The sequence below is a fragment of the Necator americanus genome, chromosome IV (assembly GCF_031761385.1).
Source record: "Necator americanus strain Aroian chromosome IV, whole genome shotgun sequence".
NCBI lineage: Eukaryota > Metazoa > Nematoda > Chromadorea > Rhabditida > Ancylostomatidae > Necator > Necator americanus.
This window is the reverse complement of record NC_087374.1, coordinates 1,270,202-1,295,952: the sequence shown is the minus strand read 5'-3', so window position 1 is coordinate 1,295,952 and position 25,751 is coordinate 1,270,202. Positions and strand designations below refer to the sequence as shown.

General features: G+C 36.3%; 3 protein-coding genes across 6 annotated transcripts; 1 reads left to right on the top strand and 2 right to left on the bottom strand.

The window, feature by feature from the left end:
- Nucleotides 1-1,655: 1,655 nt before the first annotated feature.
- Nucleotides 1,656-5,043, bottom strand: RB195_000119 (uncharacterized protein; the record flags this gene model as incomplete). 2 transcript variants are annotated; one of them, XM_064196282.1, is made up of 9 exons in its annotated part: nt 1,656-1,745; nt 1,803-1,883; nt 3,272-3,383; nt 3,457-3,639; nt 3,731-3,792; nt 3,939-4,005; nt 4,089-4,269; nt 4,337-4,459; nt 4,944-5,043. In XM_064196282.1, the coding sequence occupies 9 exons, from the start codon at nt 5,041-5,043 to the stop codon at nt 1,656-1,658; spliced, it is 999 nt and encodes a 332-aa protein (XP_064052163.1). The 2 variants fall into 2 exon arrangements, with proteins under 2 accessions (XP_064052163.1, XP_064052164.1); XM_064196283.1 differs by lacking the exons at nt 3,731-3,792; nt 3,939-4,005.
- Nucleotides 5,044-9,082: 4,039 nt separating this feature from the next.
- RB195_000118 (uncharacterized protein) lies at nt 9,083-13,416 on the top strand (the record flags this gene model as incomplete). 2 transcript variants are annotated; one of them, XM_064196280.1, is made up of 9 exons in its annotated part: nt 9,083-9,185; nt 9,256-9,378; nt 9,434-9,614; nt 9,851-9,917; nt 9,989-10,065; nt 11,365-11,547; nt 11,623-11,734; nt 12,574-12,654; nt 13,297-13,416. In XM_064196280.1, 9 exons carry the CDS (start codon nt 9,083-9,085, stop codon nt 13,414-13,416), a joined length of 1,047 nt encoding a protein of 348 aa, XP_064052162.1. The 2 variants fall into 2 exon arrangements, with proteins under 2 accessions (XP_064052162.1, XP_064052161.1); XM_064196281.1 differs by lacking the exons at nt 11,623-11,734; nt 12,574-12,654 and having other exon boundaries at nt 13,308-13,416.
- Nucleotides 13,417-15,971: 2,555 nt separating this feature from the next.
- RB195_000117 (uncharacterized protein) lies at nt 15,972-25,584 on the bottom strand (the record flags this gene model as incomplete). 2 transcript variants are annotated; one of them, XM_064196278.1, is made up of 15 exons in its annotated part: nt 15,972-16,143; nt 16,208-16,275; nt 17,317-17,495; nt 17,773-17,879; nt 18,398-18,538; nt 19,089-19,188; nt 19,292-19,463; nt 20,788-20,909; nt 21,463-21,552; nt 21,752-21,836; nt 22,014-22,082; nt 22,167-22,293; nt 23,699-23,767; nt 25,355-25,377; nt 25,540-25,584. In XM_064196278.1, the coding sequence occupies 15 exons, from the start codon at nt 25,582-25,584 to the stop codon at nt 15,972-15,974; spliced, it is 1,569 nt and encodes a 522-aa protein (XP_064052159.1). The 2 variants fall into 2 exon arrangements, with proteins under 2 accessions (XP_064052159.1, XP_064052160.1); XM_064196279.1 differs by lacking the exons at nt 15,972-16,143; nt 16,208-16,275; nt 17,317-17,495; ... (2 more) ...; nt 19,089-19,188; nt 19,292-19,463 and adding an exon at nt 20,407-20,448.
- Between the last annotated feature and the right edge of the window lie 167 nt (nt 25,585-25,751).

Below are 25,751 nucleotides of genomic sequence, written 5' to 3'. Positions count from 1 at the left end.
TTTTGCTACAGAGGCGGCGAATTCGGTGCTGGGAAAGCTGACAAACCTGTTTTCCGTAAGTTTTGAATTGGGTACGTCGGTAGTGTAATTTATTAGTGATTTCCCCCGTAGTACATCTGTTTCTTCTGTTTAAGGGCAACATACTATGAAGTTGACGATATTGAGATCTTTCTACGAAGGGGTTAGGGAAGTGGATCACGAGTGCGCTCATTCCCTCCTAATTGTCCTGAAAAGTGGTGGTTTCTTAGGATATATCTAGCAGCGTGCCTTAACGCGCAGACGTACGTAGCGCTAGCAATAGGGCACTCAGTGGGCGGTTGTATCGCAGATGTGGTAGTCCCTAGTAGGGAAATTACCAGTACGGTTTCCCATCCCGTTTTTCCATGGGAAAGCTAAACGTGATCGCGCTCGCACGCTCGTCCCTAAGCTCTCCATAAGCTCTACCTCGCTCTTACCTCTCCCTAACTCTGTCTTTTCGTGGAGTGATCTCAACGTCGTAAGTGATCTCCTGCTATGCTACCAAAATAGGGTGTGGTTTCTCGCAATAGTGTTTTCATAAGACTTTTCCTACCATATGTGAACATCGATCTTCCTATTTCCTTTTATCAAAAATGGAACATGGAACATTTCAGAAGCGAACGAGGAGATCTAGTTTTGATGATGCAAAGGTTTTCACTGACAACGTGGACGTCTCAGAAGTGGGCATTAGTTGTTTTTCCATAAAAATGATTTTTTTTTGGCCTTTTAGAAACGTTGATCAATGGAGCTACAATATGAAATCCAAACAATATTTCTTTTAGGCAAAGAATGAACTTCCCAGAGTATGAAGCAAAAAATACTCGATGCCATAGTAGAAGCGGATATGCGAGGCCTAAATTAACTTGTTGATTTGTTTAGGGTTTCTTGCAAATAAAGTTCTTGCATTCACTTCCGGAATCCTTTTCAAAGGTTCAGTTTCTTCCAGTAAGTAGCTTATTTAAAGGCAGCATACCACGAACATGGTGTGGCGCGAATTTCAGGTGGAGTACTTGTATAAGGGGTCGTAGATTATGGAGACGGGGTGGTTCCGCTCATCTCTCCCTGCATCATTGCAAACAGCCGCCTCCAGAATGCTGTTTTGTACGACGCCATCTATTGCAACGCTCCGCCCCTTGCGCCGCCTCCGTCCTGCGATTCGTCGGAAATCAACTCGGACTGCCCCGATGGGCGGTAACGGACGCTACGCGTGCAAGGGTGGCGCGTTCAAATAGAAGGCATCGTACAAAACAGCATTCAGGGGCCGGCTGCTTGCAATGATTCAGGGAGATGGGCGGAACCACCTCGGTCTCCATAATCTACGACTTCGTGTACGGATACTCCACCTGAAAGCGACCCCAGATTCGTGGTATGCTGCCTTTAAGCAAGTTTACCTTCCTTAGAATATCATATGATTTACCTGCGATCATATAGTTCATCGATTAGCTCGAGTGTACGCAAGTAATAATCATTATATGGGCCAGTTACACGTTCGTAAACCTTAAAATATTCTGAATTGAAGTGAACGTGGTGGCGCGGATCCCGAGCGGATTGATTAACGCCGGACACTTTAACCTTTATCCTTTAATATCTTGTCTTTTAACAGAAGGACTTAGTAAACAATTAAAAGTTCGTATTTATTAGAAGTGAATTTTCGAAGCTGATATCAAAGCAATCCCGCTCATTGTCGTACATATTCCTGCAACCAAAGTAGTCAAATCTCTGCAGCCCTAAAAACAAACATTTGATGAAATATTATAAAAACGAATTTAGTCCAAAATACAAACTTTTATTTCATTGAAGAGGAAAACTGCCCAAAGCGATACAACAATTCCAGGCGCCTTTGATAGGATCGGGTAAGCAATCGTCTGCAGATAGAGGTCATATTAAATGAGAAAACGATTAATGGCATTGTCAGTGAGAAAATCTTTGATGTTTCTCTGATTCCTCTCCAGTATTGAACCGAAATCGAGATGTAATTTGCAAGCATCACAACGAAAGCCCAAAACTCGATCCAGAAATCACATATCAGCTGTCAGTGGTGTGCAAATGGAATCCTTTTACCAAACTGTAAAGTAATGGGTTTTTCAGGCTAGCGGATCGATGCAGTAACAGTTCCCTTCAGGGCAGACCCCTCTTACAGCCCCTCTTGGGGGTGAAACAACCTCACGGCTGGACTCATAGGAGCCCATGTCTAGAGCTCCCATGAGACCCCTACCCGCTCGTTACCGCCTGCGCAAGGACACACAGCACAACTCGTCCAACACCAGAGACAGCGACGTCAAGCCCGAACTTAGCCGGGATACTACCTGTAGAAAAGACGACTAAGCTAGAGGTAAGAGTTATCCAGTCCTTAAATAGAGAGCTGTTTCCACTGCGCGATGTCTACTAAACAGAGGAATTCCCTGAACTCACATTGATAAAGGATAAAATAGAATATAAAGATTTAGGGGAGTGCCAACGAGTTCTACATCATTTTAGAATATAGTTAGGTTTACGAATACGTAAAGTTCTCAGAACCAAAATATAGGATGGTAAATAACACCGAAATAAAATACAAAATTTTGGGAAGAGTCAACGAGTTCTACATCATTTCAGAATCGTTTGAGGTTACTGAATATGTACGTGTCATATACGAGGATTTGAAAAGATCCAGTCCATGAATCGAGGTCCTGGCACGGATTTACTGACCTCAGAACGAATAAAGAGTCAACCAGCCGCTTGAACCGCTTCGGCCTATCGACTGTAGAGGTGCAGTCAAGTTAGTTCGAGCCAATCAACTCTCCCGTCCCTCTGGGCCGATAAATTGGATATCAGTCCTATCTGGAAGGGTAGGAAATTCGCTTATCAATCATTCAACCCACGCGACCCATGCATAAGCTTCATAGGCGCTCGTAGACGTCAGATGATTCTGATGTAAAGGTGAGCGTCTTGGTTGCTTTATCACAAAAGAATTGACGAATCCCGAACACTTTATCTCATTCTTCATTCACGTATGAGTCATTACGTTCACTTTTAGAGGGCTACTAATCTACCCTGGACCTTTTTATTCATCGTTCACTTATAAAAAGGTGCTACATCGGGTGAAATGACGAGCATGGAACTTTTGAACCGCTTGGATTCTGGATCTGCGAAGAACTTTGTTTCTGTTGTGATGCTCGAAATTTTTTCTCGAATTCCATATCCGAGAGAGCTGTGCTAGAGAGAAGTGAACACCAAAGATTTCTATGAAGGTGACTTTGGAGAGATCCCGAACCTGATCCAGGTGTTGATTTGCAAGGAAGAAGCAATAGGTGGCAACGGAATAGATGAGGCCAGAAGTGAGAGAAGGCAGAGTTATTTCAGGATTGATTAGTGGGCGGTTCAATCTGCGAATTTTTTTCAACTCAGCGTATATTTAAAGTTCAAAATTTTGAGAGGGAGAGAGAGGAAGAAACTCACTTTACAGCTGAGTAGATCATAAAAATTATGGTCGATGTTAGCAAAGCACCGATACAAAACGAGAAGAAATACGATGAGACGTTAGCTGGGTTCCCCGTTTCCGAACTGTGCGCAACCAAATAATTTATAGGTGTAAGCATATTACCGTATAATGAACCAACGAATAATGTGAGTAGTGTTGCTCTGTAAAATCCATTTGAACTCCATAAGACAACGGGAAATGGAAAAATAATTCGTTTCCGCTAAAAAATGCGAAAAAAAAACCAACACCTACGTTATTCTCTTCGAAGTGGAGACTACTTTTGTGTTGTCTTTAAATGACAAACTTTTGTCCGTCTAAAAAAAAGTACTGAAAAAATAAATAAAATATAATAAATGAATAAATAAAAAATAAAACAAAATATAATAAAATAAAATACTAAAAAAATACAGAATATGGACTGAACCGTCTTATTGGAATGTTTTTTTTTGAATAAACATACCTTTCTTTGCCATGGTGCAGGTCGAACAGGCATTGGATGATGCTTTATCGTGGCGAAAAAGCATCCTCTATTACGAGGCAAAAATTTTTTTTTGAAACTTTGCATTGGGTTCGTAAAAAAGAGAAAAAAAAAGCTGAGGTTAATTCTTACCCAGCACAAACGACAACAACTCCAAAAAAATTCAAAATATTATCACGAGGAAGTTGTTGAGGATTCCAGAGAAGACCGAATCGTGTTACAGCCCATCCTACCACGCATGTTATCGTATTCCATAGTAATGATCCGACAGCCATACCAATTCCGTCCATAATATAGATTGTTAGTGCATTCCCTGAATAATTAATGAAATCTTTTAAATCGTGGCATTTGTCATAAAAAAAAATGTCCTTAAATTCTACCAACGGCAAAAAATACTCCTGACAACATTGCCAGTGGGAACACAGGCGGCCAAGATGAGAGTCCCAGTACGACTGTACCAAATAACGTTTGACCAATACACATAAGCCATTGAAAGTAGAGACCTGAATAATTAATCTACGAATTGAAGGCATCACCCCGAATCTGAGGTGGTGCAGATTTCAAGTGGAGTATTCGTATGCGGCATAGCAGATTATGGAGAGGGGGGGGGGGGGGTGATTCTGTCCATTTCTTCCTAATTGCCGTAAAAAACGGAAGATGCAGCGTGACACAGAGCTTTAGCGCTCCAATCGAACTCCTTATAGAAAATAGTGCGCCGGAACGCCCGAAGCTGCTTTTTTTACGGGAATTAGGAAGAAATGGACGGAATCACCCTCTTCCCCATAATCTACGACCCCGTATACGAATACTCCACCGGAAATCCGTACCACTCCAGATTTGTGGGGTGATGCCTTTAATCATCCACTTTTTTTTTACGTAATCATTTTAAGATAGAGAAACAAATGATGAATTGTAGCAGCACAACATATGTTTTTCCTAACTTGCAGATAATGAATCCTTATAAGTTACGAAAAAGAAATACCTTACCATCGCCTGTGTCAAACCATCGTACTGGGACCCAAGTTGAGCCGTAAGTGATCGCCGATACCACAGTGGCCGCAATTCCGACAACAATATCTTGCTGCATGGATCAGCTGTGAATTGGATGTAATTAGGGTCATAATCATTTGAATTGAATTTAAAATAAATAAATAAATGCGACAGGTACTTTGAAATCGCAAGTTTTCCTGTGTGACAAGGATGGTGCGGTAATGAAGTCGTGTGTCGGGGAGAGGTTCTGTTAGTTTATTTTACAGTCGTCCTCACGCAATTTGAATAATCGGTACATACATGGGAATCATCCTCAGCACACGGAGTCAAGCGACGAAAATCGCACTGTTTGAGTTGTTTATTTGTTTGTTTTTTTAAGGTTGCGTAAGAATTGAAACGTAAACAACAACAAGAGTGGTTTGACAGGACAACTCAAGAGGGAAGAGCTGTGAATTGGAAGTAATGATTAAGGTCATAAACGCTTTAATAAAATGTAAAATAAATAAACAAATAGATGGTCCGAGTAAATACATTATAAATAAATAAATAAATATATTATTCAAATTGCGTGAGGAGAACTACCGAAGAAACTAACAGAATCACTGCTTCGAAAGACATTAACGTGATTTTTCTATTAAATATTAAATAAACTAATAATAAATAAATAAATAAATAATAAATAATAGATTAAATACTAAATATTATTACTACATATTGTTCACTAAGATCCAGCTTCGATCCTGATGCAGCCAAGAATAGTTAGGAAATTACTGGACATTGCAGAATCATCTTCTTGTTTATTAGCTTTTGTGTGCGAAGAAAACGTTCTAAGGAGCGTTGAGAAAACTTAAATAAATTTGCTTTTTTACAATATTTCTACTATAGTAGGCTTCTGATAATCTGAATTATTTAATTTCAATTCATTTCATAATTTCATGTAGATTTTTTTTAATATTTTGCTCATCCTGAGCACATTTTTTTTACACATTATTCACCAAATATCAATACCAAATACAAATATCAAAGCCAGTCGAAGTGTCAGGTGATCAGAGCTTTTATTCTTCCAGACAAGTCTTGTACCAATCTATTGATGAAGCCGAGGGATGAATCGGTTTGCTGGCACTGGAGCGGTTTCGAACCATAGTCGATCGTCTAGTCGAAGTGGAATTTCTTATGCACTGCGCTACACCCGTCGTAGATCAAATAGATTGCATCCTTAAATTTTTCCCTAAACTACAGTACGGTAATGGGATCACTAACGATGCTGTTTTCAAATTTCAAAGAGTAATAAACATATTACTAACATCTTGAACTACAATACATAAAAAAAATTTAACAAATTCACCGAGTCTGTAATCTAACTCTTTGACATCCATCCGATATAATATACGTTCACTTCATGGTGGCTTATTGATTTATTTGTTTATTTTTCATTCATCTTCTATCTTACCGCCTTTTTAATATTGTATGAAACCATCTTTCTTTCTCTGACATGCTTCTTCTACAGCCACTCCTCGTTGGTGAGCAGGATCAGGACTGAATTATTATGTACTTCCACTTCCTGTTGCATCCATATTTCTAACCATTCCTCTTCCGTCTCGGTAAAGGAAGAAGCGAAACGAAGAACTGAAGTTCTGTCTTATTTTGCTCCTGTTGTATTCCAAATAAATCTGCCGTGGGCTGTACATGAAGGGCATCATTCGAGGAACGAAAAACCTAGGAAAGAATAAGAATAAAAAATGTGGGAAAACAGTGGAAAATAACGAAAAAGTCGAATTGAGGAACTATGTCAGTTGTTTTATAAGAGCTTTTTGAACAATAAAAATTAGTCCTTGGGAACGATGACAGGAACAGTAGTGAGGTTTATGACTAATTTAGCGCAGATTTCTGGCTTAATATTCCGAAAAAAAACATTTTTTGTTAATCCTCAACAAATGTTCGACAGCTGTGTAATTTGTCTTTGAGGTCAAAGGGTTTTCCTAATTTGAGTCACGAATACCAATGTTTTTCGGTACAATGACGACAATTCCTCTTTCTTCGCAGCAGTTCCAACCGTTAGCTGACTTGTCGTCTCGATGTGGTGTCGAAAATGTTTCTTTTTATCCCTCGGAATTTCATTTTAATGATCTGAAAAAAAAAACGACCGGTTAATTTTAAAAAATCAAATAACTACTGCACAATAGAAAGTAAAGAAGAGAAGAAATTGGACAAAGAAGAGTAGAAGAAATTTTCTGTGAAGCATATATATATATATATATATATTGTGTAGTGAACATTTTGTTGGAACTTTTTATTTCTTCGTGCATTTTATTTTTAGAAAAATGACTTTATTCTTCAGTTCAATAAATAAATAATTAGAAAGATGGAAAAAGAAGGAAAGGAAATTGAGCAAGGACCGATCACATATGTAGGAGCTGATCATAGCTGCAGGTAACAAAAAATGATCAATTTGAAATTTAGGAGAGCGTTTAGAAGTTTTTGAACTGCTGTACCGACTGACACGAGACTGATGCATGGATTCAGGTCAGTGTTGTGCATTCCTGGCCTGGTTGTACAAGGTTGTGTATTCCTGGTTGTTTTCGAGGATTTGTTCCGGATTAAGGTCTACCTATTTTTTTGTTTTACTAGAATACGATTCTCAAAGTGCATCGTAACACACCAGCAAATGAATTCGTCAACAACAATCGTACTTTGCAATGGTTGTGACGTGCCTGAATTTAAATACATATGTGTGGCAATAGTTCCTGGATTCCCTAATCCCTGTTTAGATGTGAGATTTAATGAAATGAAGTTCGTTTGGAGCGCTACTGGTTATGTAGAACTTGCAAGAGAAGTAAAATTGTAGATGTCGATTCTAGAAAAGAAAATTTATGAGAAAGAAATAGTGAGAAATTCTTACTGACCCAGTCATGTTCCATTTTTTGTACCTCTGTAGAACTTATGTAACATTTTAGAGCCCAATTATTGATTAATTAATTTTTTTTTTGAAAATCGATGACTTTGACTGGCGTAGGTGAGCCAATTACAGGAACTGGGCAGCATTGAATTAGTTCATCCAGCATTTGCAGCGATTGTCATTTTTTCCGAGAAAAACACTTGCAAAATGATCCATATACCGTTCCATGAGACCAAACCCACTTGATTTGAATTCAGCGGATAAGCGGAACAGAATCCTGCAGATATTAAGACATTGAATGAATTTTCCAGAATCCAGAATATTCAATTTCCTTTTTTGATTTTTTTTTAGCGGTGTCATAGTGAACTGGCTGAGAGATAAAAATGAAAGAAGACATAAGCTGAGCTTTATTCTTTTTATACTACTACTCTACTACTTTTTTGAAGAATTTTAAAGCAAAAACACTTTTTTCCACAAAGTATGTACGAGTTTTGTATGCTTTCTCCCAAACAATCTTAGTGACAAAAATAATTAATTATTATCAGTAAGTAAGTAGTATTAAAAAGTACTGTTAATAAGTAAGTTGTAATGAAGTAGTATCATTAGTAATTTTAAAAAAGTAGTAAAAAATGGTATTGATAAGTAAGTAGTATTAAAGTAGTATTAGTAGTAATTAAAAAAAGAAGAAAAATGAAACAGTAAAGGTAATAGTAAACCCATCGCTTTTTTTAAAACATATTTTCATTAAAATATTTTTTGTGCATGTTTTCATGATAAAAATTCTACCCGGAAACATCCATAGGTACGGGTATCCATGCGATGAACTATGAACACCGAACTATGAATATTTTAATAGGTATCAGCGTGAACCCAAGTACATATTTTCGGGCTCTCGTTGCTGACATCGAAATTCAATGAAATTTCAACAACTTATTTTACATTACCAGTTAAACCAGCAGGAGTTAAACGGAATGATCATATAAAGGGCCAGATGGGGGCCATAGCGGCCTAAATTGTTTTCTACTGGTTGAATTCTCTTGCTGTATTTGCAGACGTACTTCTCATATTTTATTTTCTATTCTTTTCTTCTTTTCAGTTCTTAGTCTATTTTCTCATATTCTACTTTCCAGAAGTTCTTTTTTATATTTATAAAATAAAAAAAAGAAAAAAACAAAAATAAAAATAAAAACGACATAAAAAGTTACAAAATTTTTACAATTTAGAAACCTAATAAAGTACGATGGCGGAACAAAACAACACCCTAGGCCTTATTGCAGCCTTTCTAGCCACTGTGCTTTACGGATCATGCTATGTTCCTGTAAGATGGTTCGAAGCGGGTGATGGTAAGAAAAATGGAAGTGCTCGAGTTTTTACGTCATGCAAGTATCCAGAATTTCCCCGCCTTGTGTTCAGGATTATATTTTCAATGGATGATGTGCGTTGGTCAACTTATCAGTGGAGTTTTTGTGCTTGCATTTGTCGATTGGCCACCAATCTTCCCTTTGGCGATGATCGGAGGAGCTTTTTTCGCCATAGGTAGGCGATTATGAAGAAATCCATAACGGTTTCTGTGACCACCACCTTCTTACAGGAAATGCGTTAACAATAACCATAATGGATGGAATTGGTATGGCCGTGGGATCGTTACTGTGGAATACAGTAACATGTATAGTTGGTTGGGCAGTATCCCGATTCGGATTATTCGGGAGCCTTAAAAAAGTCCCCTATGATAACGTGATGAATATAATTGGAGTGGTAGTGGTTTGTGTTGGGTGAGTGGAATTCATGGATAAAATAAGTATGAGAAATTTCTCAGATTTTTTGCTGGATTTATGGAATTGAGAATTTTCCTGCATCAAAAATTCTTTTTAAATTCTTACGAAATATTCTGTTCAGTTTTACACGGGACTTGATTCAAAAATTTTACTTCAACATAGTTATTTATACTATCAACATCTGTAACAAAGAATTTTTTTTAAATGTTGAAATATTATGGAAATCTCTTAAGAGGATGTTTTTTCGCTACATTAAAACACCATCCAATGAAGGTTCGACCAGCTCCATGGCAGATAAAGGTACGCCTAACAGTCTTCAATTATTAATCGAGGATAGGAGCAAGGACCTTAAATGAAGAAAATCTTTTAAGCCAGCGCTCCCGAGGAGTCACTCAGAAAGAGTCAAGAAAGTAGAGGAATTAAAGGTTTCGAACACAACTCGACTTATGTAAGTTATAATTAATTTTTGATATGGAGACATGTTCATTTTAAAAGAATCACCCCACGAATCTGAGGTGGTACGGATTTCAGGCGGAATATTCGTACACGCCATAGTAGAATATGGGAAGGGGATAATTCAGTCCATCTCCTCCTAATTGCCGTAAAAAACGATCCGGAAGATGCGGCGAGTGCACAAGGCTTGCGCTCCAATCGAACTCGTTGTAGAAAATAGTGCGCCGAATCGAAAACCGTATCGTCCGGGTCGTTTTTTACGGCAATTAGGAAGAAATGGACGGAATCACCTTTTTCTCCATAATCTACGATCCCGTATACGAAGACTCCACCTTAAATCCGTACCACTTCAGATTTGTGGGGTGATGCCTTTAAAGTAAACCCTTGCTTTATTGAAATTCTGCGAATGAGGTGAGCACTAGTGCTGTCTTTTGAGTTCCCCCATCTTTCGAATGCTTTCTGTAGGTTGGTGAAGCGTTTCAGAGGATAAGTTACTAATGGATTTGATTTTTCCAGGCTCTGACTAAGGCAATAACGCCGAAACGTTAGCTGATAATTAATAAAGAAAGATGAGCACCAATCTCGACTCTGTTACAGCTCATATAAATCAAAACCTCGCTTAATCATTTAAAACACTTTTAAATTAAATAAACTAAGTAAAAAATGAGTAAATAAATAAGAAATACGAAGATTTAAATTGCAAGCTTGTGAGTGTGGCAGAATCGGTGAGGGGTCTGACTGCGACTGCACTATCGATGGTTCGAAACCGCGCTAGTGCCAACCAAGCCTCCTTTCATCCCTCCGAAGTCGATGACTTGGTACCAGACTTGTCTGGGAGGTTAAAACCTTGAGTTGACACATCCCCTTTAGCCCCCGCAAGTCATTGTATAGGCCAACACGAGTTCATAAGACCTCAACTATTTCGAAATACAGTCAAATCCCCTTGATGTATCCCAAGCGGATTGGAGCGTTAGGGACTTTATCCTCTTATCCCTAAAAGTTCACACACATTTACTTATAGTAGAAGAATGATTATATCAAATATCTTTATTTATGCAAAGATATGGGTTTAAAGAAGAATAGCAACTTTTTTTCACAATATTTGTGTTGAACGTTGTGCTGAGTGTTACTGTATGTAGGGTCCCACGAGTTTTCTTACCATTTTTAGGCGTAGAAATTGGCCTAGGATCCATTATATAGGATTCAGTAGCACTAGTGCAAATAACATAAAAAATATTTCACTGTTTTTTTTCTTTGCCTTTCTTTTGTGTTTACTCAATTTATCGATATTTAGTGCCATATTATGTACCGTATTCGTTGGATTCCTATACGGAAATATGCTAACTCCTGTTAGTTATTTGATTACGAAAAATGGAAGCGAAGGGAATCAGATGCACTATACTACGTATTTCTTTTCGTTTTGTATTGGAGCAATACTTACATCTACGATTATTTTTATGATCTACTCAGCTTACAGGTTCGTCCAAACTTTTTAAAATAAACCAGCTTTGTGTCAGAATAGGATTTTTTGATGTAAATTTGATATAATTAGGCGAAATCGTCCATTCATAAATCCAGAGTTAACCCTCCCGTCGTTGATCTCTGGTCTAATGTATGGAGCCGCAACGTGCTGTTTCTTTATGGCCAGTGAGCATCTGGACCCAGTAAGTTCCTATTTTCTCGATCAATCAATAAATATTGATCAGTCAATAGGAAAATAAATTAGAAACCGTTCATTGATGAATCCTAGCAATGAATTTTTTCATTCCTGAACGGAACATCAGCAACCGAGGCCAGACGATTCTCAAGTAAAGAAATAGACACTATTCCAAGAAACTTCATTGCTGTTATTGTTTCTTAAAAATTTTATGAACTTTCTAAAAGAATAAAAACAAATAAAAATAAATAAAAATAAAATAAAACTAAGACAAAGCTTTTTGTGAACGATTTTATCCGATCACTCTGACTTGTTAGTACCGCTGGCAGAATTTTTATAAGAACCTTGTCAGATATAGTTTCGAGACATGAAAGTTTTCGATTAATCTGGTCCTTTATTCTTCCTTCAGTGAGATGGAAATGGATCATAACAGTGACGTGAGCTGAAATTAGATACGATCAAAAAATAATATAAAAAAGATGGTATCAAGGAAAGATAACAAATATCAATAAAATAAAACATTTTAATCTATGTAGTAAATAGCAGAGAACTCTTTAATGTAAATAGTAAGAGTAGAGATTTCTAGGATACAAAAGTAAACACACTTTCAAAAGAGTATCCACTACTATTCACTACATGTCTTAAAATGTGTTATTTTATTGAGATTTCATATCCTTTCTTTCTTCTCGATCCTTTTCTTTCTATCCTTTTCGAATTTCTTATTTATGATTCTTTTTAGATTTTCATGTTTTTGTAGTAACAAAGGTGAAGATGTATCGAAGTTTCCTGTAGAATCATTGACTTCGGGCCAAAATCGTCCTTTTTTTGAATAACGCCTCATTCCAGATAGTCGCTTATCCAATCCTAGCCAAAGCACCCGGTATTGTCTGCGCTATTTGGGCTATCCTACTTTTTAAGGAAATCAAAGTAAGTGAGAACATTGTAGGATTTTTTTTGAACTTTTTTTTTGGAAAATAAATCATCCACGAAGAATGATAGACGTAAACAGTTTCGCAAATAGGGGAAATTTTAATATTTTCATATTTCCGAGGATAAATATTGATCAATCAAGAAGACAATTCATTGACTTCATTGAATTCATTCATTGACATTCATTGATGAATCCTGGCAGTGAAATTCTTTATTCCTGAATTCCGAGGATGTTCGGATTTTTGTCTTCAATATTTCCCTTACAAGTTCATATTTACAGCAAATTACAAAATTGTTAAGTAGTTGTTCATTGTGTTTAACGTAGTTATTTAAGGGACGTTGGGACGTTCTGCATTTAATTGCTGGCATCTGTGTCACAGTTGTCGGGATCACATTAATCACGATTTCAAAAGTGAAATTATATTAAACACATCACTGCACTGCATTGTTTGATTTGCATTGTTTGTAAATAAAGATAAACAGTTTTTTTTTCTTGCCACGAAGTTTGATCTACATGTATCATGGATTCATAGAATGAAGTTCAAGTTATGAAACGGGACTAAAAAGATCACTTTAATGCACCAGATCCTTCTATCCTTGTTTTACTTAACAGTAGTATGAGAGTAATCAAAAATTGAGTGTTATTCAAGTGTTACGTTAAAAGAGTCATTAATTGCCATGGAAGATTCCGGAATGGAAAAATCCGGACCAGCTCAGGCGGTATCGAACGACTGTAGCTTGGCAGCTGTGTTCAAGTGAATGGAACCTAATTTTTTTTTCTTACTACTATTTCCAAGCCTCAGCAGAAGTTTGTTCAGTCGATACGAGTTTCAGGATTCATATTTATTTATTTATTTATTTAAATAAAAGATTGATAAGATTTCCTAAAATTAACAGAGAAAAACTATGCAGAGCAGGAAATTCCAATCAGTGTCCAGGATGAACGACGAAACCAACCACTAATACATTTTGAGTGTGGTTCGAGGAGTTAAAAAAAATCAATTTTCATTCATAGTTTAATTATTTATTATGTAAATCATATATGTAACGTCGCGGACTCGAATTATCGAAGAGCTTTGTTTTATTATGAATTAATACATTATTTATCACCAATTTTATTACATCATTTACTTTTATTATTATGATTTTTACTATCTGTTTTACTGTTTTGATTAGGAATTGGCTTAGTTTCCAGTCCTCTATCTCTTATCAAATAAAAGTTACTCAGAATATGTCACGTGGTTTTACTGGTGCGTATTTAATTTTTCTATTTTTTTTCAGGATATTTAGCGTGTTTAACTGTAATTTATTAGTACAGACCTAACAGAAGTTTTTGAAAAATAATTAAAAAATTGTTTTTCATTGAATTCTTTGAGCTGAGGTCAAGATTAGAATTGATCGCTTTTTATTAACAAGGAAAAGTTCATTTGAAGTTTTTGGTCATTATTATCCTAAAAATATTCTCAATTTATTTTTAGCAATAGAGTTGAGCGAAGAAACTGTAGAATACTGGATTCTAAAGCAGTTTCTGGAACTAATTCCATGAAGTCTCCGTTGTCGCTTTCCCCGTCTTCTTTGCCGTTGATTTCACGTGAAATAGATTTGATTCCATAAACCGGTATAAAGAGCATTTTGAAAAGTTTTCTCCGGGAAAGTGGGAACCGTTTAAATTGTGATTAGGGGATAATTCGATTACTTTTTTCAGCACCTGTGCCATTTCAGGTTTGTGTCATTTTAATGTAGAGAAATCATTGATTATCACAAAAAAAATGTTCTTAGACGTTGCTGAAAGGACATACCAAAAGGGCATCTTCTCATTTCTTTTCCTTTTTCTAGGATTGATGGCTAGAAACCTTTTTTTTACAAATTTTATGTTACTACGGTAATACTACGGTAATACTCAAATGATTACTTGATCAGTACTGAAACTCAAAGAACATTTAACCTGATCGTGTAATTTTCCACGCACGTCAAACGCATCGTAAAAAGTGATTATTACTGATGAATCCACGTGACCACACGTGCCGGCGCACTCGTGTAGTATTAAATCGTGTAGTCATAATCGTGTAGTATTAAAAACAAAAGGATAGAAGTTAATCCACAACAATACCTACAACTAACCCCGAAAGTACAATTTTGACCTAAATCCATGTGTTTATCTCGTATCAGTCAACCAGCCACAATACTGGAGATTTTCATGTGTAAATATTAGGCAATAAGGAACATTTCTCTTTTTTTTTGCCTCATTTCTGATCTCTGGCAACAAACTCTTAGAGAATTATTTGTATTTCTTTGCAGAGAGAAACTTCCCCTGAAAAACGTGGTTGACAACTTGTACTATTTTCAAATAAAAAAATCAAAAAAAAAATTGAAAATTCTAGAAGGTGACAAAAGAAACTTGCACGGTAGATTTAAGAACAGTATTGTTACAAGCTCAATGATTCGTGAGTGATCGTAGGTTCTACAATTTTGTAATTTTGGCCCTGCATGATTTTTCAAAGTGACTAAACAGCGGAAATAAGCAAATACTCCCCGGGTATTAATAAAGAGCAAAAGTGCTTGTTGAGCAAAAAAAAAAAGAGAAAATGGTCTGCACCAGCCAACTGATAAAATCTTTGCAAAGAAACTATCACTTCTGATGGTAAATATCGAAAGAGCATGTTTTTTTTTTGTTGAAATCCTTTAAAGTAAGGCATATCAAGGAAAAAAGTACTCTTAAATAAAGTTATCCCATAAATAATGCGATAGTCAAATTCTGACCTCCTTCACTTTCTAAAATCAAAAATTTCTAAAGGGTGAACAGCGACTTTTTTCAAGTCTAACATGCCCTCTAAATTATTTTTCGAATATCTCTTCTACTTTTTTGGTAGTCACCTTTCAAAATCAATTTCTCTATGACTAAGAAAAAAATATTCGTCTGGTACAACTGAAAAAGCTCCATTATTCTAAAAATGACTAATAATTTTCGATCATGTGTGTTCCCGCAGTTTTTTTTTTTGGTAATAAATTACGTGGGTACTGAGAAACGGATACGGTATGCATGTATGTAGTTTGTTGTAGAAACATAAAATTGCTCCAAAAAAATAACAAAGTATTATTCTGGGGCTTATCATCCATTTCTTGTCAAGGATCTGATAACTTCACTAAGAATAAGATCGAAGGATTGCAACAAATCCGAATTATTTGGTGACCAATTCAACTTTCTTTTAACTGTATATTACACTTTTCTATATTTATTTTATTATTTTTTTCCGCACATTTAAGAGAACATGACTTAGAAATATGACTATAAATAAAACAAAAAGAATTTAAAGCTACATTTTGGTGAATACACCGTCGTCTTTCTTCACATCAGTTTCTTGTGTGCTAATAACTTTCAGTGGCACTAGTCGCTTATAGAAAACTACAGTAAGGATCAGAGCAAGTCCCAAAGTACATATCTGAGTAACCATTACATATTTGTATCCTGATATTTGAAATAAGTATCTGAAAATATCAAGTGGTTAGGGAAAATTCGAGAAAAAAAAATCCAGAGCATGAAGACGCTCACGTTGTAAGAATAGGTGCGACAAATTGAGAAACGCTTCCACCGAACGAATGCATACCTTGCATCATCCCCTTAAATTCAATTTTGATCCAAGATAGAAATGGAGGAATACGATGCACATGCAGAATGATGAATAGTACTATCAATAATACAACAAATAGGAAAAAAGAAAGAAAAATATAAACAAATATAAACGAAAGAAAAACATAAGTATACTCAGATTTACTCAAAGGCATCACCCCACGAGTCTGGGGTGGTGCGAGTTTCAGGTGGGTTCTGCCTATACTGGGTCGTAGATTGTGAGAAGGAGGATGATTCCGTAAATTTCCTCCTAATTCCCGTAAAAAACGGCCAGGAAGGTGGCTGCAGCTTCGAGCATTCCGGGGCGCTATTTTCTACAACGAGTTCGGTTGGAGCGCCCCAGCCTTGCGCGCACGCGTCGCATCCTCCGTGCCGTTTTTTACGGCAGTTAGGAAGAAATGGACGGAATCACCCACGTCCCCATAATCTACGACCTCGTATAAGAATTCTCCAGCTGAAATCCGCACCACCCCAGATTCGTGTAGTGATGCCTTTAAGATGGAATATGTTCAACCGAACGAGTCCGGCACGGCGCTACCGGATTGTACGCATTTTCTCTGCAAATATAGTAAGAATTTCTTAAATTAAACGTTTTCACATGCAACTGTTAGATTACCTAATTTTCTAAAGGAAGATTTGAAATTTTGCGCATCTCAGAGGGTTTCTTTACCCGTTATCTGAACTGTAGCGTGGTCAAATAGTATAAAACACGGCACGCGGTTGCGTAGGCGGTTGCTCTTGAAGCGACGCGGTGGAGCGTAGCGGTTAGCCCAGAGGGAGTATGCTTGCTAGCACGATTCTTCATTGCAATTTGCGATGGTCCCACCTCGATGGCAACTGCTACTTACCAAGGGTACTTCCTCGATCCTAACCGGAACGCTCCACAGCATCGCTTCGAGCGCAACCGCTTACGCAGCTGCACCGTGCTTGAAGCCGTTTTGACCGTACTATACTTCCTGTTCCTTCCGATCTGCGTAATTCGAGCTCATCCTGGACACATTCTACGGAACCCTACTTGTGGATGTATGTACCTGTTTACGAGGTCCGAGTATTTGAGAAAAGAGTGTTGCTGAGGGTGATCCAGTGAATGGGAACGAGACACCAAAGAAGAAAACGAAACAGATCAAATAGATCGGAAATGGTACTCGAACGGTTTCTGCGCACCATTTATATGCTGGAAGGCATCCTCCAATTTCGGTGGTGCTTTTTCCTACAAAAAAAATATTTTTGCCCCATATCATTGCAACAATATTCACTGTTCAGTAGAATTGGAACATTGCGGAGAACAAAAAAAAAATAAAAGGATGAAAACCGGGGACGTGATAACGCCGAAACGTGAGTTGTTATGAATAAAGAAAAATCAATACCAATATCAGCTACAACTCAAACAAATCAATAAAAAAACTATGTACTAAGAAGGAATGCAGCTAATTTCCATTGAAATCGATTACACAGAGTTTTTTTTTTTCTGGAGAAATAGCGCCCACCTTCAGGAATATAATCCAATGGGCCCGGATAGAATGGCCAGGGAAAATTGAAAACATGAAACAGTAGGAACACAGTGACACCAAATATTATTTGTTTTCGTTTTTCGCTAAAAAAAATACACAAAGTTGATATCGAATATTGTGTACCAAAAAAACTATTTTGGAACTGTAGAGCGGTTCACAACTGAAAGTAGCGCAAATAGAAAAATATCCTTGAAATATGATTCAATCCGTTAATTCTATACAAGCGCAATTTTATTTCAGTTTCCGTTGTTTATGGCTGTAGAGATTCCAATTAAGGATAAAAATATTCAATTAAGGATAAAAATCCATGCTCTCTCACATGAAATTAGTACTAGCGAGTTTTTTATATTTAAAAACTAGATATCTACGTAGTTGAAGTGAAAATACAATTGCTCTTATAATCTAAGATATGCCTACAGTGCTATAATAAAAACAAAATCAAATAAAACAAAAAAAAAATAGAGAAACTAAACAAATTATTTTTTAAAAAAATCAATAAAAAGAAAAATTAATAAAAGGAAGAAAAATTAAAAATTATAACTAGAAATTATTAAGAAAAATTAATAAAATTAGGAAAAACAGAATTAAATTTGTTGCTCACATCTGTCCTATACGAGTATATCCAATTAAAAAACTATTTCCAGATGATACAAGGCATGATGCTGTCTGGAAAATCCCATTGTACAAAACTGCATCCGAATCTTTCCAGTTATACATAACAACTGACCATGGCGTCGAAATTCTGGAATACTTACTAAAGTGCAACTTATTAAAAAAAATGGAATTCTGAGTATTTCGATTATTTCATTAGTACATAGATACAAAAGTTCATAAAAGCCAGAGATATGAACCACAAAAGAAACTGTATACTGTACAGGGAATCCGTATAAATCCTTCAAAACAATATTATCCTATTCCTGGATAAATATTTTACAATTCTTCGTTATATAGAATGATAGAGCTGTTAAATTCCTATAATAATTGTTGGTTGTTGGTTCATTGTTAGTTTTAAAGTGAAGAATTGTTTTTTTTCTGGATTAACAGCACTAAAATTTCAGCAAAAATTTTGCCAAAAATTTTCAGTATTAAAATTTCAGCACTGACTGTGAGGCATCGATTTGTGTACCAATTAAAAACTCGAAAAAATTAAAATTATTTAAATTATTATAAAATTATAAAAAAAATTAGAAATTAAAGATAAATAAATAAGAAATAAAATAAATAAAATAATAAAAAAATAAAATTTATTAAATTATAAAAAAAGTTCGAAGAAATTAAAATCAAAGACTTACACTTCGATGTTAGTGGCGACCATACATGACACAACCCATAAATAAATACAAATTAACGCCGGGATCACGTCGAATTTGGGAATTATTATATTCGGATCATCTAAATGATCACTTCAATTAGGAGTAGGAAAATGAAATTGCTAACAGAATTTGATGTAGTATTCAAATTCCTCAGTAATTTTTCCAAAAATTACTCTAATCACCTTCTTTGTCCTCCTTTTTAATTATTCCAGCGTACTCTTCTTTAAAAAGAATTTGTACAATAATACAACAGATTACAGATAATAACACCATAAAAAATGCCGGTAATGTGTACATGTTAAATATTATTCGGCCAATTTTAAATCCATTCAATCCGACTGGTGTGAACACTGCCTGAAAAAATGACAAATAAGCGGTGATACTTATGTTTGACCTAAATCCATCACCCCACGAATTTGGGGTGGTGCGGGTTTCAGGCGGGTTATGCCTCTACGGGATCGTAGATTGCGCGGAGGAGGGTGTTTCCGTCTATTTCTTCCTGATTGCCGTAAAAAACGGCCCAGAAGATGCGGTTTCAAGCATTCCGGGGCGCTATTTCCTACAACGAGTTCGATTGGAGCGCACTAGCCTTGTGCACGCGCCGCATCTTCTGGACCGTTTTTTGCGGCAATTAGGGAGAGATGGACGGAATCATCCTCCTAGCCATAATTCCCGTATAGACATAACCCACCTGAAACCCGCACCACCCCAGATTCCTGGCGGCAAAAAAAAAATTGAGGAATTTCCTGAGGATATTTCATAGACGAATTAAAATGCATGTTATCAGTGCCGAATATGTTCAACCGTGTGAGCGTAACGCTTCTACTGCGCACCGTTACGTACGTCAATTCTCTGCCGTACGTCAATTCACTGTCTTGTTCTATCTCCTACCAACGCAATGGAAGGGGCATCGTAGTAGTCGTCCAGTTGAACAAAATTCAAAGATGACTATTTGTCATGGATGGGTTTTTTTATGGACGCGTGACCGTTGTGAACTTTTCCCACAAATTTATTCTTCACTTTACAACTAAAACAATGGAAGAAAATAATTGAATCAGTTTGACACCACCTTATCTTTCCATAAAATACATCCGTGACAAACACGTATAAAGTACAATATTCCACTATTTCGTTTCTCACTTTGTAGCACTGAATTGGAAAAAAGTCTATCAACTATTAACTAAAACCAATATAACTCATAAAAACCAATAAGATTCAGGAAAAGTCACTATCTCCTGGTGCTTATAGTTTCCGACAGCAGTTTGTAAGAAGAACAAAAAAGGAGGGATATAAATTCTTAATATAAATAGTTAAACGCAGCAGTAGTGTCGATGCTAATCTGAAAATAACTCATAAAAATCAAAAGATTCAGGAAAACATAGTATTTCCTAGTGCTTATAGTTTCATAAAGGTAAGCTTGATCAAGAAAGCGATAGTAATAAGAATATAAATAAACGTAAAAATGAATAAATAAATAATAAAATAGAACAAAATTATATATTACGACACCGAAGCACACTATCATGTGGCCAAGAAAATTACATAGATTTTTTTTTCTCAAATGCAAATAGAATCTTTGAAGTAGCTCTTTTTTTTCGAATAAATCTTCCTCCGACTTTCTAAATGTAATAATTTAAAAAGTAAATTTAGTTATGAACACTTATCGGCTTCCTCCTACCTGTATCGCAGGCCCGAATGAAAGCCCCAGGACGTAGCCAGCGGTTCCAAATGAAACTGCACGAAGACGATCACGAGGTACAGATGCGGTAGCTGCGTAAGCTCTCAAGACCGAAAGAGTTCCTAGATTTCAAAATTTGAATGATGGAACGAGATGGTAAATTGTATGGACTGAGTATAGATGGGTTTAGTGACCATGGCTCACTGCCTGATCCCACCAAACGCAGTATCGAACTTAGGAACAAGCAACCATGGAGAAAATGTACGGCTTAAATCGCTTAGTTAGAGGTTTCCAGAATATTTCGATTATGCGTGAGGCAGCTAGGATTACCAAAGTGAACTTTGTACATATATTGTTCATAGGATGGAATTGAATAGATCCAACGAAGCAAAAAAAAATCCAATCAATTGGTTGCAGTGAACACAAGGATAAAATAAGGGATTTTTCCAAAATTTCTAAATTTTCTTAAATGTTTTGAAGAATATAATATTTTGGAAAAGTCCCCTCTCTCGCACTATTCTAGCGCTCCTGGATAATTCAGTTTTCAGGAAAATTTGCGTTTTTTCTCCCAAATGTCACATGCAAAATGTTGTCGTCTAACAAATTTCATGTTTTTTTTTTAAAAAAAGAACGTTACGTGATTTAACGAAAATTTAAAACTACTACGGTAACTACCAGCGCCGAATCCTGTCATTAATCTTGCTGCCATCATAATCCATTTTTGGTATGAGTTGAGAAGCGGAAGTAGACCGAATACGCATTGACCTAGAAACTGTAACTTTATCCTGGACTTGGATATATAGGTCTTGGTTATAAGCCGCTATTCCGGGACTATTCTTTGATTAAATTTATTTTTTTTAGAATACTGCACATGGTAATTTAATTCTGACCTAATTGATAATGGATAAAAGAAAATATCCGTAATTGATTTGATTTTCAAACTTGAATTCTCTTCTAAACTTGCCTGCAGCCATCATTATCATTCCCACAATCACAGGCGCTTTAATTGATAGGGTTTTTTGGTTCCAGAAACCAAATAGAGGATTTGCCTAAAACTATTCGATGAACTGGCTTCTAGAAGAATGTACAGTTGACGCCGAATGCGTTCAAGAGGATGGGTGCGACGCGGATGCGCTGCGGTCGCTGGGTTGAACACGTCTGACGTCAACTATACACAGCATTTTAGCAGACATTTTGAAAAAAAAATAAAGAAAAGAACTTCTCACAATAGAACATCCTAAGCTGCAAGCTGCGATCACCCATCCTAAGAAATCCACAGTTGCCGTTTTATCAATCTTAAAATTTTTGATGATGCTCATGAATTTCTCAATTGTTTCCTTCTGATTTTCACATTTAAATATAATATCCTCTGTACCTACCAAGCTGAGGTATGGCCACATAGACATATAATATATAGAAGTTTGAATTCCTACAATAAATTGCATTCCTATTGAAATCCATATGGATCTCCACGGTGAAGAACGTTGATCTAGTACATCCATATAGCTGGAAATACAATGAACAAATTCAGAATCTTTTTTTAAAACCTAATTCCCCTTTTCTACATCTTAAGCACAAAATTTTCAATTGTTTAAAAAGAAAAATTATAACTAATCCCTAGGTACAGGAGAATAGGTACCAGTGAAAATCAGCTGACCGCGGCTGTAGGGCATGGAGCGATGCGCATCTCCGCCACGAGGACCACACCAGACACCACCTAAACCCCGCCCCAACCCCTTGTCATCCAACCAAAGCCACGCGCGACCTTCGCGTCGGGACACACGGATGGGAACTGGGAATTAGGAAGGGGGAGAGTGAGGAATATGGCGAGTTGAGAGTATATTATCGGAAAATAAGGAGAAGGAATCTCAGGAAGAAAAATCTTTGGCGTATCAATCCGCTTGGGATGCGCCAACGCGTCTTACTGTAATTCGTAATAGTTGAGGATTTTGGAACGCGTGCTGGCCTTTGCAATGACTTCCAGGGGCTAGCCGAGGATTAAGTCAGTGTTTTACTCTTCAAGACAAATCTGGTACCGAGTTAACGACCCCGGAGAGATGATGATAATTAAATAACATTAAAGGAAGGACCTGGTAGGCACTGGAGCGGTTTCGAACCATCGAGCGTGTAGTCACAGCCAGATCTCTTAACGGCTGCGCCACACCCACCTCTTTGAATTGGACAGAAGAAGTAGATCCTATCCAATTCAAGGATATAAATCGTAAAATATAAAGAATAATTAAATAAATAAATAACTGAGTAGATAAATAAATTAAATAAATTAAATTAATTAAATTAATAATTAAATAACATTAAAGAAATATCATAGAGTGATGGGCGGATGTAGCGAAGTCGGTAATAGGTTCCACTGTGTGCATGATCGATCGGAGGTTCGGATCCGCTCTACTGCCAATCAAGCCTTTCATTCCTCCGAAGTTGATAGATTGGTACCAGACTTGTTTGGGAGGATAAGGACTCTGCCCTAACACACCGACTAGCCCTACAAAGAGTTACACGCTGGTGTCGTGACCTACACTGACCTCATTTGAGCATCCATCCCTCAGAATTTTCAGTTCTCACTGCTCTGTGAGGTAAAAACAGTTACTAGAGGAGATCAAATTGCTTTCCAGTGAGATGTTATGGTTGACTAGCGAAAATAATACGGTGGAATGATGTCCAGTCTAAGAATATCGCGAATGTGAAGCAGTGTCTGGATCGATGAGGGCATAAGGATTTCAGAGGAAATAAGATTTATATTCGCATTAACCACTTAAGGATATTGCATGTATCCGAAAGCGAATACATTTTGAGGAAAATGATGTTACTTATGTAGTTTTCTGAGTAGAAAATAGAATTATTCACAATCTTAGAAGAAAAAAGGAAAAATGAAAGGAAAAGAAAAAAACATTACTTGGCACCGTCCTTTTCATTCTCCGACTTTTCAACTGCACGAGTTCCATCATCGATTTTGTTACCATGTCTAAAAGGAATAGTACTCAAATAATATTAAATTTAATTAAAACAACCAGCTAAGTAATTCCTAAGAGAATTTAGGGCATACTTCAAATGATTTACAGCTGTCGTTTGGAAATTGCAAAATAAATAAAAATATTGTCAATTTTTCCAAGAACTTTCGACTCAACCTAATATAATTATTATGATAGCTTTCGTAACGACACGAAAAAAAGATATTTATCATTTTATTTATTATATATTTTTATGCATTCGTTTATTATTTTTTATCTTTATTTTATATTTATTTTTATATTTCATTCATTTTGTTTATTTAAAAGCTTCTAGAATAAGGCTAGACGTCCTGAAAAGCAAATTATTCTCTCTTTTTAAGGATTTCATAGTTAGTAGCGCTGTAATAAAGGAGACGATAGAAACAGTGTATCTAATTATCTAGAATAAATCTTCTCCAGAAGATAATTTGTGATTTCGTTAAATTATAAAAAGCATCAGGTAGCGTGCAATGAATACTTAGCCGTGAGAGTAATTTTAGGAGAAAAAAACATAATTTATTCACATTAACGCAAGAGAAACTCGATTTTTCCCAGTTTTTTTTTTTAAACTAGCCTGAGCTTTGCATCCAAATATGCTCCTTCTGACTATGGAACGGCTGTCGAGACCCATTCGAGTCCTAATACAACTAAAATTGATTTCGAATTTTGACGGGGAAAAAATTGCTCCCATTTTCGCTGGAAAAGCAAGGATAGAGAGTGAAATGCGGAAAAAAAATGAATTCCGATATTGAATATCATATGGTGGATACTTTTGCAGAAGAGGTCTCGCATTTTTTTGAAATCCACACATATATAGCCCTACCATACTTATTTACTTATAATATATGACTATCATAATGGAAAAATTTAGAAAAGACATGTCCTAATGGAAAATTCAGCAGAATAATCCAAATCTAAGGACAATGCTGGCGAAAAACGAGTTAGAGAGGTAGGGAAATCTGATCCCGAGAACTGAGGTGCTTTTTCTTTCAATTCAAATTTACCATACTTAAAAACACCGTGCTTCAGATGAAAATGAAATGATCTGATAGAGTTCATCAAAAAGACAGTTTCACTCACTGAAAACATTCAGGGATTGAAGAAAATTCTGGGTTTTTAGGAGAGATTCCTTCATTTTTCGGTAGTGCAATTCCAAACAGAAGCAAACCGACTAAAGAAAATACGTATGCTGCTGATTCTTGGCTCATTTCGTCCGGAAAAAATGTAAAAGCGACGCTGAACGTAGCGGAAATGCGTTGTTTTCTATAATAAAGAAAGGAGATGAATTTTTCCAGAAAAAGGGGAAAAGGAAGTTCCGATGACGCAAACCAACAACAGCGCGCTCTTTGATTTCCGCATTTATCCTTAATTCTTCTCAAATTAGCCTTATATACGTCCCATATCCTGTTTAAACTCAATATCAAACAGAATATATAAAGTAAATTGTTTATTTTGTAGGGAATTCAAGAAATTTACTCATTTTCTGGATAGTTTCTAATCTTAACTCTTGCTATGTTGCAAAAATATGCATGTGATGATTGTAGTATAGAAGAGGAACTTGCCCTTTCGTCTCCGAAACTCGATCCTGAAAAATGTGGTTTAAAATCTGTCGAAACAATACGAAACCGATTTCAATTACAAGAAAAACGTCAAATTTAAAGAAAATCAATACTAATCTTGGCTACAGTTCAAGAAAAAAAAGAAGAAAATCAATTAAAAACTAGAACGTTTCAAACTTAACCTTTACCTTTTCGTCGGATTGCTGTCGAAAACCATTTTCAAATTCTCTCATTGTGTTGTCGAGGTTCAGTTAACAAACATACGATGATGGACTTAGAGACTCAGCGGTAAGAATAAAAAAAATGAGGACCTGGAGGGTCTTGTCAATACCTAAATAATTAAAATAACGAATAATTCAAATAATAATAACAATAATAAATTCAAATACTCTTCGGCAGC